At 34.9% G+C, this 13,821-nt stretch overlaps 1 protein-coding gene across 4 annotated transcripts; it reads right to left on the bottom strand.

Moving 5' to 3' along the window:
* Positions 1-418: 418 nt before the first annotated feature.
* Positions 419-13,672, bottom strand: LOC121977204 (GPI ethanolamine phosphate transferase 3-like). Of its 4 annotated transcripts, none has more exons than XM_042529784.1 (20): positions 13,271-13,672; positions 12,953-12,987; positions 12,751-12,872; positions 11,379-11,468; positions 11,121-11,240; positions 10,944-11,027; positions 9,708-9,785; positions 9,442-9,567; positions 9,283-9,372; positions 7,758-7,793; positions 7,604-7,659; positions 6,491-6,638; positions 5,640-6,015; positions 5,389-5,480; positions 4,764-5,313; positions 4,417-4,546; positions 2,769-2,810; positions 2,289-2,454; positions 995-1,078; positions 419-727 (listed from the first exon to the last, which is right to left on the bottom strand). In XM_042529784.1, the coding sequence occupies exons 1-20, from the start codon at positions 13,567-13,569 to the stop codon at positions 632-634; spliced, it is 2,820 nt and encodes a 939-aa protein (XP_042385718.1). In that variant the 5' UTR covers positions 13,570-13,672; the 3' UTR covers positions 419-631. The 4 variants fall into 4 exon arrangements, with proteins under 4 accessions (XP_042385718.1, XP_042385717.1, XP_042385719.1 ...); XM_042529783.1 differs by having other exon boundaries at positions 5,562-6,015; XM_042529785.1 differs by having other exon boundaries at positions 5,562-6,015; positions 12,953-13,032; positions 13,271-13,412.
* Positions 13,673-13,821: the final 149 nt, after the last annotated feature.

The raw sequence follows: 13,821 nt of genomic DNA on the forward strand, positions 1-13,821 counted from the left end.
ATTGCAATTGTTATTTTACTACCCACTAAAGATAAATAATATTATGCAGACACTCTGGTAATAATACTTGCAATTGTTATTTTACTACCAACTAAAGATAATAATATTATGCAGACACTGGTAATCACTTTTAGATAAGTATATTTAATAATAAATTATTTAAAATTTTCTATTATTAGTGTTTTATTTTTATTATGGAAGTATCTTAAGTCGAATGTATTTTAAATAATTACTTTATCTAATTATTACAATTTATTACATTGCTAATGCATAGATATATTTTTATTATAATAATTATAAATTAGTTTTAAAATTTTATAGTAAGCTAAGAAAATGTCTCTACAACAGATTGGTGACTGAAAAATAAGTGATCAACTACTCCCTTCAGCACGGAGCTAAGTTCAAACAAACAAACTGCTTTAATCAAAACAATAAACATCAACCAAAAATTCCTTTTCGAAAAAAAAAAATCATTTACAAATGTTTGTTTGTTTTCAGAATTTGTTTTCATATGGAGCCTCACTTACAAAATGATCCAATTAATAACTGATCTAGTTTCTCTAGAGTGAATAAAGAAATTTCTGAATGTTTTTTTTTTGTTTTAGTTTTTGCAAAATATAGCAATGCCTTGTCAGTAGTAGTATAGAGAAGCCATGAGAATTAATACGTCTGTTAGAAGAAGGCCGATTGCATCGAAGACATATTTTGGTGCAAATAATCCCCAAACCTGCGACCAAATTGAAAAAAAAGAGAGTCAATATTGATGATTTTCTGAATATGAACAATCACATACTGATAGAATCTATCAGGAAAAGACTCAGCAAGCGTCACAAACACTATTTTAACTAAGAACGAAAATTTCTGTTTGAAGAAAAAACTCATTGATAAATTCATCACTACGATATTAACTGTTAAGTTAACAAAACAAACTCCTGGCAGTTTTATGAATAACTATGAAGGTGGACTGTAAAATGGACTTTTTCATTCAACTCACCATTAGATGCCTTCTTTGAATTGCAACGCATACGATCGTCAGAGTGGTGGTTGTAGAAGTTATAAGCCCGTAAATTAAGAATACCTATGGATTAAAAAGTATGCTGCGGATGATTAGTATCAAGGCAAAGAATGAGAATTAGAACTTTTATTTTTATGTGAAATGGATTGATAATGAAACTGAAGACGTTAGAAAGAAATGAGCATGCATTTCATGCGTGTAAGATACTCAAGATACCCTTAGATGCAGTTTCCTAAATCATTTATGCGCTATTTTGAAACAAGTGTATTTCTGGTTGCACTTCTTGAAGCATTGTTCAAGTTTCTACCTAGCGGGAAGAATTGCCGAATCATGATCCATGCCACTTGCAACACCCAGGTAGACAATTAGAAGTGCTCATCTTCAGTGAAATATGATTCTGGCTTTGTCCACTACAACTAAGTTGTATGGATTCATCTCTCAAGTTGGGCCCATAAAACCATTTCCTAAATTTTCTAATCTTTATATCAGAAACATCTAGACTGGAGCCATGCTTCAAGGCACACAAATAATACTAAAATACCACATACTAACAGGAATTATTATGAGATAGTCAGAATTTGGAGTTCAAGAAATAAACTGAACAAAAGAGCATAAGAATGTTTAAATTGATTTCTATCAAATACAATCATGGTAAGCGTCTAAGGAGCTTCAAAGCGCCCTAAGCGCAATGGTTAGACCTTCAATGGATAACCAAGGGATCTAAGATTCGAGTCTCAGCTGCGGTGCACTACATGGGATTTTTTCCTCAAGTGAGAAGTGGACCTAAGAATGTTGGTCATTTGAATGAGCCTCCATGAGCATTTTCCAATTTATCTTGGTGGCCGGTGGGAAACTTCCGTGTATCCGGGTCAGTTACCTCATTAGTCGATTTGAAGAGATGGATACTTGGATTACCAAAAAAACAACTCATGGATTACTACGACATAAAAGCCTTAGACCAAAGCAGCGGTGAGAGAAACAAATCGTAGACAGATATTAATGCATACAAAAGATTTTGTGATAAAAAGCTGATATATTCATAGATTGTACAGTTGATAATGGGGAAGAAATAAATAGCCATAGCAAAACAAGAATAATCAAACAGCTATAATTATGTGCCCAACCAGTGCTGACTAAACCAATCTGAGTAGAATAAAATGAATGTGATTTAGGTATGAGAATAAAAAAGTATTGTACATGGCATGCATGGAGACAAATAAATGTGGGGAAAATGAAGAACAGGAAATGGATGTATGGCATATCAAGCAATTACCTGAGTCAAGCTGAGGAATATATTATCCACAGACACTCTTTTATTACTATTCTGCAACTTGAGTATGACAATAAATGGAATACCAAGAATAGGAAGGATGTGGGAGACACCAAAAGTATCTATTGCCAGTAGAAAACCTTGACGGATGATATTGAAATGATCAAATCTGTAAAATATTAAGGTAACAAAGCCATTAATATTGAAGACATTTAGGCTTGCTTTACTTGGGTGGAAAGATAAGGGGAGGAGGAGAGGAAGGATCAGCAAATTTCACATGAACATATCACTCAGATTATCCTTTTTGTTGTTTTCCATCTCCCTCCCCTTCTCCCTCTTCATCCATCCAAATAAATCAACCAGAAACATCATTAGCACTTAAGAAATGACCTAAAAAAATTTTAAATGGTTGAAACATACTAAGGGGATAAGCACCAAATTGTATATGAATTCAGTATGTAAAAATACAAAAATTCAAATTACCCAATAAAAGCTGCACCATACCGCAAGCCATCAAATGCACACCTGTAGAATGTTAAGTCATATAGGTTAGGTGTAAAAAAAAAAAAACTCTTGGACATAAATAAAAAAATTGTATCTCAGGAACAAGTACTAAATATGTGTTTGTGAACTAAACAGATAGATTGAATAAACAATGCACATGTGCTATGTCATGGAACAGAATCACAAATCAACTCCCACATCAAAAATTGCCTGCCTGCAAAACCTAAATTTGTTATTCTCATACCACACGCTACTGGAACATTCTAATTTGCCATATCCTTAATTGAGAAAAATCATAATATTCAGGTCATGGAAGAGAATTACATGAACAGATAAAGTCAGCATACTAATGAACCACATAATAGCATTCTAGGTGCTAGTGAAATGATTCTTCCTCACCAATAAGTGAAATTGTCGTCACTAATAACACTATGCGCTAGTGCAGAAATAGAGGTACACAAGAATATTGTCAGATGTCTTGTTAATGCATGTGGAGGGTTAAACAATTTTAGAAATACACAGTTCAAAAAGAAGTAAATAAAGTGCATTATCCTGGAAATCGTCAAAGCGGGCACCCTATGTTGATTTTTAATCAAAAGGGCACCCCACACCCAGGAAAATGACAACTGTTCTCCAATACTGTTCTCATTATTATCCTATCTCCCGCCTAAATTGGGCCCACTGTAGCAGCTAAGGTTTCGTATCTGCTACAACTGCTACAATTGCGGCCACACAGTTGTAGCACCGTAGCTACTATCACATGATTTTTTTTTTTTTGACTAAAATTGTTCAAAGCCTCTGAAAAGGATTTAAACAACATTTTTTAAGCCTAAAACCAGGTCGTACGAGTTCTACCCCGTAATGTAAATCTCTGAACGAGTTTTGATTTATTATATTGTGCGGTTCAATTGAAGTCAAAAGTTATGATCCCTCAAAGTTTAGGGTTTCACATTCACGTTGTAGCAACTACGGTTTCGTAGGTGCTACGATTGAGCTGCCACAGTTGCAACAACTATGGTTTCATAGCTGCTACAACATAAATATTAAACCCTAAACTTTGACCGGTCATAACTTTTGACTCGAGTTGAACCACAAGACACAATATATCAAACCGAGCTCGTTCAGAGATTTACAACTGATTATGGGATGGAACCCATAACGGGCAGGCTCAAAAAAAGTCGTTTAAATCCTTTTTGAAGGCTCCGAACAATTTTAGTCTTAATTTTTTTTCCCATGTTGTAGTAGCTACGAAATCGTAACTGCTACAACTGTGTGACAGCTTAGTTGTAGCAACTATGAAACTGTAGCTACTACGACTGTGTAGCATCTATGAAATCATAGTTGCTACAACTGTGTAGTATCTATAGGTTCATAGCTACTAAAATGCGTTGATTTAGGTGAGAAAAATAGGAGAGAGATAATGGGAATAAGTTGCTACTGTATAGTGGAGAGTAATGGGTAATTGTACATGGGGCGGGGCGCTCTTTTGATAAAAAAAAATCAAAATAGGGCACCATCTTCATGATTACAAAAAAAAAGAAGCACCCTTTTGACTTTTGCCCAAACTAATATGCAATATAAAATACTAAAAATTCAGAAAATATCTGAGAGAAGTAACTAGACTTACCAATGACCAGTGTAGAAGAATAAACAGACAGCTAAAAGGCTCCATTGAATAACAGTTGTAGGATCAATGATCAAGACTCCCAAATCCCTTCTCTTGGATTCTAACCTCGATGATCTTACTATACACCATGCTGTCACATGAGATGGTCAAATGATTAAACTTTGAACTTGCATATTCCAGGAAAAAGAATCAAGACAATAATAAAGAAAAACAAAATGGCATGTTCTGCAATACTTATAATCAAGCAGACAATAATTTTCCTAAGGAAAAAACTTTTCACAGAGATAATAATCATCACATCTAGAACAAAAGCAACCATAGGATTAGGATTTTGATAGTCAGAATACCTCCGCTTACAAAAATCAAAACAGCAAAAGGACCTTGCTTTCCCAGTAGAATAATGATGGTTGAGCTCCATGAAGAAACCAAACCCAGAGCTGAAATTGATAGGTTTTCTGTTGACTTTTTCATACCATTGACAAGAAACTGAGAGAGAACTGATGGAACTAGAAGTCCAAATCCAATAGCATAAACTAGCCGAGGGGCTAAGTTCTTCCCAATATATTGCAAAAATGTGAAACTGGGCATCAACCCGCCCTCTGAGACCCAATGTAATGATATGAGAACATAGCTACATATGGTTCCAATAAAGAGGATATATCTATAGCACATCCGAGAAGATGTTGCAGAAAGGAACCTAGAAATCATGATTGCTAAAATGGATAGTGAGATTATGGGTAAACTGTATGTCAAAACTATCAACATAGGATCTTTCTCATCAGTATGGAAAATAAATTTGTAGAATGTAAATAAAGAGGTGGAACCAGAAGTCTCCTTTAACATTCCAGCAACTATGCCATGTCTGATAATGGTGTTTAGAAAAAGAAGCAAAAGTTCCTACAAGCAATAAATAAGTATCAGAAAATACAAGGCTATGGGAACTAGAAATCCATTTTAAAGATCAATACGAACATAAGTTGGAAACTTCCAGTTGCTGATTGAACACCATAATCTGAGAATGCCAGCAGTCGACAAAAGAAAGCTTGCAACTCTTCCTTCTGCCACTGAATGAATTAATTATGGATTAAATTCAATTACAGTAGATAAAGATATTGAAGAAAGTGGGCATAGAGTTTTGAGCATACAAATATAACTATTTGACAGAAAACTAGCTGCTCGAATTGCCACCAACAGAAAAGCAGAAACCAGGCTAAAACGAATACCAAATACATCCATCCCACCATAATAGGGTTGACAGAGCATGCTCAATCTTCTAATTGATACTAGGTGAAAGCCAAGAGAAATCAGCATAAAAATGAAGCCAACACCCATGAAGCTTAAATCAAACTCAGTCCATGCTGATCGAGCAAGCTTGGAAACACTTCGTAAGTAGTTTGAATATGCATCAATTTGCTGTTGAAAAGAGGAATCTAAACTATCCAGAATATTGTTGCCCATATCCCCATGTAAGCAACTGATGTTCATAGTATCTGACCAGCTACTCTGAGCTTCACTGTACAATTGAGCTACATGGTATAAATCTTCCAAAGGCAACCCGATAACTGATGTGGTAGAGTAGAGATCAATATATCTTTGTACCTGCGAGGAAAATAATCATCCAAAGAAGGAACTGAAATAAGAGAACTATGGGAAAAAAATTAAAGGAAATTCATCCGATTACATAATATGATAGGGGTTCAGCGAATAATAAGTTACCCCAGATAAAAGAATGTCTCACAAAAATACCTAGTTTTAAGGGCATGACAAAGATGATATAAAATCGAAAATAAGCATAAAGACTAAACGGACACATATACCAAAAGATTCAATGGTTCAGCTACAATACATATCTCTCATGTTGAAGTACCCCCCATGGCTAGAATAGGGCTTTCAGCAGAACATGAGTCAGGGAATTTCAATTAATCAGAATAACTAAAGAAATGTTAATATGTTGTTTTAAGTAGTTTGTTGATAGTCTAGCATGCCACCTTTTAGGAATGGAAACTTAGAATTTTAGCTAAAGATAATTTCATAGAAGTGTGTTGCAATGACTTGTGGATAATTCTACTAGTACCTGCCAGCTGTTTATGCATAGAGCTTTTAAGTAGTTTTGCTTCCATGCTGCCAAATCTGATAATACTTCACAACCATCTGTGTTTGTCCCTTCACTTTCCCATGTACGAGCACTTAATGCATACAGTTCAGCATCAACATGCCCAATACTGCAGACAAATATATTTTTATGGACCTTCTAAGTTACAATAAACTAAGTTAACAGCATACAAACAAACATGAGTTAGTAGGTGAAAGTACAGAACCAAACACTATGAGCTCACATGGCTACAATAAAAAGGATCCACATCCTATAAGACCAAGCCTGTACTTTTGGTGAAACAAGCCTAAATAAAACTAGCAATCAGGCACTTATGCACCTTTTTTTCTTCAATTTGCCACTTTTGGCTGGCATACAACAAATGTATCCACAGCTTCTCCTCCTTCAATCAAAAAGATCCTTCATTCTTCAGAGTCTGGGAATTACAAAAGCCATCAGAAGATGGCTATTGAGGTGGTTGTGGGTAATCTAGTTCCAACAGACTTCACAGAACTTTAGAAGGAAATCTTAATGACCAAATGATATCTTCAGTTGGCTCATGAATAGTAATGATGACTGCCTTTTGGACAACTAACCTTTCTTTCTCCTAAATACATAGATGGACATATACCAAAGTATATATACATATACATATTCCATAATTTATTTAGGTACGCCTTTCTTCTTCAGTTTCATTGAAGAAGGATACTAGCCTACATCCACTCATGAGCCATTACAATTTTGAAAATAAACCCAACATATCATGTCAATCTCTTTTTTTTAAAGCATGTCAATCACTTTCATGCATTTGAATTATGAAAATATTTCTAAAATACTAATCTATAATCTTAATAGAGCATAATTTTTTCAGGTTATCAGTAGCACTATGATTGATCACAGTTGCTAATTAGAAAATTAGACTTATATCATCGTTGGTCATTGTACAAATGGTATATTGTCAAAATGACAGTGTTTTCCCCATTTTGCTCACCTTGATTTTTCCGAGTACACAATTTTTTCTCTACTTGTTCCCTTTTGCAATCCTTATTTCATCAACTTAGTGAAAGAAAAGCCTATTAGAATTCAGAAATGTACCTTCCAAAAGGAAATGGAAGACCAAGGAGAGCTGAAATAGTTACTGCAAAGTCAAGCTGCGTATATATGTAAAAAAAAAATGAAAATAAGTGAGTTGAAGGAAATCAAAGAAATTCTACATTCACAATCTAGGAAATATGAGATTGTACCTAACCTGCTCAAAGATGCCAATGCATAACCTTTTCCCATACTGAAGAAGTGACAGAAATCATAAACAATCAATACATACAAAAAGACATCACCAGTATAGTCTAGGCATTTATTGCACAAGAGTGTAAATAGAGGTGCTATTAGATGAATTTATACTGCATAACAGAGTTTTCATTTAGGATAGTCAAAGAAACATAGTGCCTGTTTTGAATCTAAGAAAATACAAGTAATCGAAGTTGGCAATTGGCATCCATTGTTTTGCTTTGGTTGTTTGATCAATATGAAAGATTTAACAAATAGCACAGTTTTCTGAGGCTAATTTAAGAGCTTATTAACAAGGAAGATGAAGGGACAAAAAGAGAGGTGAGAAAGTGAAAAGAGTACAGGAGATAGGAAATAAGAACCACACATTATGAAGGCCAGAACGGGAAATGGAGAAAAGATTCCCCTTCATCCCCTTTGTAAACTAAACATGACTCCACTAACAGAGGAGAGGAGAGGAGAGGAGAGAAATTGCCTCCCCTACAAATTCATCCATATAAATAGTTTTAAATATTGCATAGAGAGACAAGTCTCTAATACAAAGCACCAAACTCATTCGTGAACTAAGTTCTAAGGATTCTACTTCTGATAAATGAACTCTACAAAGAAGCTCATGTGAATTATAACAATTGAGCTCACCAAAAATATAGAGGACAAAAGGACCAACTAATTTAAAAGTCTTTTGTCCACTGCATCACATTAATATAAACCTAGCTGGCCCATCTTTTGTTCCTAAGCAATTGACATCACAAAACTCAAGTTATCACGTGTGCCCATATCAGTCTATTGAAGATTGCCCAGGATCAATTGGCTCTCAATGCTCATTTTGAGTTGAAAATGAGCAGTTTCGACCTGAATCATCCTTTACATGTATCCCTACCCTTATACATTTATATTCAACTCTCAAGTTCCATACAATTAACTATAAAGTGTTTCTTGTCTTAATGAAGAATTCTATCACAAAGGCTAATAAGATATTCTCTAGGATAATGATAATGATTAGATTCCTGTTCATACACAAGTTGATCAATAAAGCATGCTGTGTCAATGAGTAGCTAAACAATATCCATATCTTTCTTTCTGCCCTATAATTTGTATGAACAGTCACCTTTATCATCATTTGAAGGATGCAATTGTATGCATCTGAAGGATCATCAAATGAATGTTAATGACTTTGATTCCGGCAAAGTTGAAAATCTAGCTCATGACACATAACATGTAAGGCTCCAGCTATAAGTTATTAGTAGAGACTAGAGAGGTTACAAACGCACAATAGAAAAAATATTGATGATGGTGCATAGAGCTTTTATTGTGTGAAGATGTCAACAACATACAATCATTCATAACCAGGGTGTATGCTTATGTACAACATAACATGGCATTTCTTGATTGCATTATAGACTGTAGAAAGGGAATACACAGCAGAATTTGATCATTCATCATCTTCAAGGTAACAAGTAATCATTATCATCAAAATGCAAACATACCAAATCAGGGTGGCAGAAATCTGAATCCAGAACAGATGATATTGAAGTTGGGGAGCTTTTTAAACTCATTGCAAAGACTGATGTTTCCACCTGCATAGAACTTTGTTGAAATCAGCAAACATGGACACAAAGTTGCACTGGTAAAAGGTGGAAGTGTACCTCTTCAGCTGTACCACCGCCATGATCACCATTAGTGGTTTGGCCATGATCACCCATTACAATGAGAAAAGTGTTCTCATGCAGGGAACCTGCCCCAGATTGGTTCTTCAGCACGTTAACAACTTCCTGTATAGACTAGTGTTAGTATTCCCAACAATAATATTTTAGACTATTGAGAAAAGAAAGCCAATGTGACATAGTTTGTAACTTATAATAAAGGTGATGCCAAGGTTAAAATGTATGGACATGATTTCAGAAAATTTTACCTCAAGAATCCTGTTATATTGTTCCAACTTGTTTATCATCTGTTCAGACTCAACGCCAAATATGTGCCCAGCATGATCCTAAAGGAGGAAATATCGCCAACAGGATATAAAGATATATGATCTCAAGTTAAACTACAGAGCCATTAATTATGTTAGAAGTGTTGTTTTTTTTCCTTTTTGTCACCTCTCTATATATTCCACACCAAAGTCCTTAATCAAATCATCTTTGCCTTAGAAAATAAAAGAAAAGGCTGAATACTTTGTTTTCATGACAAGTGATGACAAGCCATTATCTAAGCATCAAAAACTTTACAAAATATTATGCTAGTGAAAGGACACTCAAATTCAAAAATTAGCATAAATTTAGACATTTATGTGTTCAAAACCCAAGCCATCCTTTATAAGATTAAACAGATCCACAATATTAATCCAAACTATAGAAGATGTTAGTCAAATAGTCGAGGCTGATAGAACTTTTAAAGTGAGGAAATTCAACTGGATTTGTTTGTGTCTAAAAATCCCAAGAAACTAGAAAGAAGATTAGAATTGAACACTTTAAACAGGAGATACATTGTTGTTCAAGAGCTTGGGATCAATTTTCATGAAGCTAGCAAGCCCATGTTTTCATTTTCTTGCCTCTGGTTTTTCAGATTTCAGCCACACCTCTATATTTCTCACATCTATAAAAACTATTTCTTTTATCAGAACCACTAATTGGGAAAGGTGATGAAATGTTTCAGAACAACTGGAGTCTACACTATTTCCTAAGTTTCTAAGTATACATATACATATATATGAGACAGGTTCTTCTGTGAAAATTTACACAAAAGACCACACTTGAATCAGTTCATGTCAAGTCAAATCATTTTCTTAAAATCTCAATATCTAATATGATAGCAATCAAACCTACCATTTGATATTACACCCATTGTACAATAGACAAAATTTTACATTATAAGTTGTCATGACATGAACCTACTACGAAAGGTCACTATACTTAGTTTACATGGATTTCAAGTGCTACCAAAAATATTAATGAAGCCCTAAATTAGTTTGCCATGGAAGATAAGGTAAAGCTAAAAAGTGGCAAATAAAAGGAGCAAAAGATACAAATCCTACTGTAAAAGTCCAGAAACTTGAGCATATTTGAACTCAAATACAATTTACAACCAAGCGAGTGATGTATTAAGATCACATATCAGACAAGGCTCATTGAGCACAAGAATAGAAACTTACAACACCAAGGAAATGAGCAATGAGTACATCCCAATCTTCTTTGTACAATGATGGAATCAAATGTTCAATGACACCATTATCAACCTGCCATATACAAACTGGTGCATATAAATAGAAAAAATGTCTATAAGCAATTTCCTTCAATTGATTGAGAACATATATCTAAAACAAACTTACTGTATCAAGATCTTTCACGTCAAAGGAAGGGTAAGGATAAGATATATTAAAATGATCAGGAAACAGCTGCATCCATGTGTCATCACCCATCATCAGCACCCTTTTTCCATTTTTCACCAACTATTTTTCCAAATTAAAAAAAGAACAAAATGCTAAGGAATGAAATAGAAAAATAAGGCAAGAAGATAATTAAAGATGGAACGGGTTTTTTCTTTGCTAGCAAGTGTGTGTATGAATGAGCATACTAGAAAACAAAACCTGATGCATCAGATTATCTTCCACAATTGCTGGTGCTCCAAAACTATTGCCAACATCAATGAATGTCGGAAGTCCTCCCGTTGTTAATCCCTAAATATTCTCCATAAGCATATTCCATAATTTAGGGAACATCAAGAGAAGAGACAGCAAATGGGCAAATAGGCAAATGACATTTGGAACATTAACGGGAAAAGATGCTAGCATGTTAAAACTCGTGGAAGTATATTTCTGATGCCAAACATGATTTATCTCAAAAGAATATTTAAGAAGGAAAATTTTAGTGCACAAAATGATGGAGCAGCTGGCATTGCTTGAAAGGCTCAAACATGAAAAAACAGTTATCGCATATTACTAGAATGAATTCCTCAATGCAAAATTAAAAATCAAGAAAACAGCACTAAACTCTCACTTCCTAGAGGAGTATCACATTTTGTCCTCCATACAAACACTAATTAAATTGTTCCACCAAATTTACAATGAATATTTGTTCCTAGAACTATTTGGTATAAAAAAAATTCACGGATACTCCAAAATCTCATAATTGTCCGCCTTTTAATAATTAACAATTGAAAAATTCAAGAAAAAACATTTGATAGACAGTAAACTCCTGTAGCACATGAGGATCTTCCATTCTTATTATGCCAAAACAATAAAGGATATAACAAGCATAATGGAATTCAGTTTCTTTATGATAGGTATTCAAATGGAGCAAAGTATTGAATAGCCATAACAACTGAAGGTATATATACTACTATTAATAGAATAATATTTTTGTATTTAGTAACACCCACTGATTTAGTATTCAATTATCAACTGTATAGTCAAATCCTACACTTTTTGACATTTAAAAAATTCATTAGTGATTTTAAAAGTGTTAGGAAGCTATTGTGCAATGCATTTGCTTATGATGAAATGGATAATTGCTTATGAATAAATAGAGAATATTTGGAAATAGTTGAATGATCAATTAGAATAAACCAAATGAGTTTTCTTGTGATAAGAGACATTTGCAAGAATATGTGATTGTCAACAGTTTGTAAAAATATTTATGAAATTTTGGTAATGTATTTTCTTAAGTGTGAATCAGGACATAGGCTATGACAAGGTAATAAAGTTAGACAAACTAAAATGCTTTTACTTCGTTTTTGCTTGTAGCTAATCATCATAAGGGCACAAACTAAAATGCTTTCTCAGAATATATGCATCAACCTGCAAAATAACGCAAGGCTAAAAGGGACTAAATAAACAACTTGGAAACAAAATAACAGTGTGCAAATGATAGATGTGAAATTACCAATACAGCATATTTTGCGTCTTGTGTTATGTTTACAAGTATATTCAAAATGATAAGATCTGGATTTCTTGATTTTACCTTCAACCTCTGTAAGCTAGTGGTCGGAGGGTCTGCAATGGCCTTAAAAATTCTGGCTGACAGTCCCTCCTCAGAGGCCAGCTTCTGTAACACTCGCAATTTGTCCATCCAGGGCTTTTTATCTGTGGCAAAAGGGCTTCCATGAACCCCATCTACTTGCAGATTATCGAAAGACCAGTTTTTCCCGAGAGAGAAGGCTGACCTTTGAAGAACGTACTAGGGGCAACAAAATCAAACCTGATGCATGATGAGCAACGTTTAGCAACATCTCAAAAACCCGTCCTATAGCAAAATAAAAAAACCCAATAAACTTAGTTCACCGGTAGATCTGCATTAGGCAAGCGGAAACAAGCAGAGATTTGTATTAAATGTGAGAGAATAAACTAAGCAACAACATCAAACCATGCTAAAACGTGTGGGTACTCGAAAACCAAAAACTGCTGAACTAAAAAATTGGCGCCAATCACCATCCAGGTACCAGATAAGTAAATAAATCATGGAAAGTAGAGAAGAGGGTAACCTAAGCGCGTCGAGCACGATGATGACGAGCCGATCTACCGAAGGCGTAGTCCAACAACCGCGATCCTTGGGTCTCTCACCTGCCGTAAAATTGGATTTGACCGGAGCGTCAGAAGGAGAATTGGGGAAGGGGAGGGAGCAAGGAGATTGAGCCAGATCGGAGCAGTGGCTGAAGGAGTCGAGCTCGGTACGGGTGAGAAGAAATCCGCGGGTGAAGAAGTAGATGGCGAGGGTGTGGAGGAGGAAGAGCACCAAGAAAGGCCGGATCATGCTCCATTTCGTTCCTCCGGCCACCGCCATAGCGATCTCGGGCGACGGCGAGAATGGAAGCGTGGAAGCAGCAGCCGCCAGATCGCAGGTGGTTTGGGCTAGTCACAGTCGGTCCGGTTCGGGCTGATCGGCCGGGCCGGGTTTTATAAGAGAATATTCACATTCTAATTATAATTGAGCGGTGACGATTACAGTCTACGTTTATAATTCTTAAACAATTTTTTTTTAAAAAAAAAGAGTATTTTTTATATTTTGTGAAATAAATTTAAAATTAAAATTGCA

Source organism: Zingiber officinale, chromosome 4B (assembly GCF_018446385.1).
Source record: "Zingiber officinale cultivar Zhangliang chromosome 4B, Zo_v1.1, whole genome shotgun sequence".
Taxonomy (NCBI): domain Eukaryota; kingdom Viridiplantae; phylum Streptophyta; class Magnoliopsida; order Zingiberales; family Zingiberaceae; genus Zingiber; species Zingiber officinale.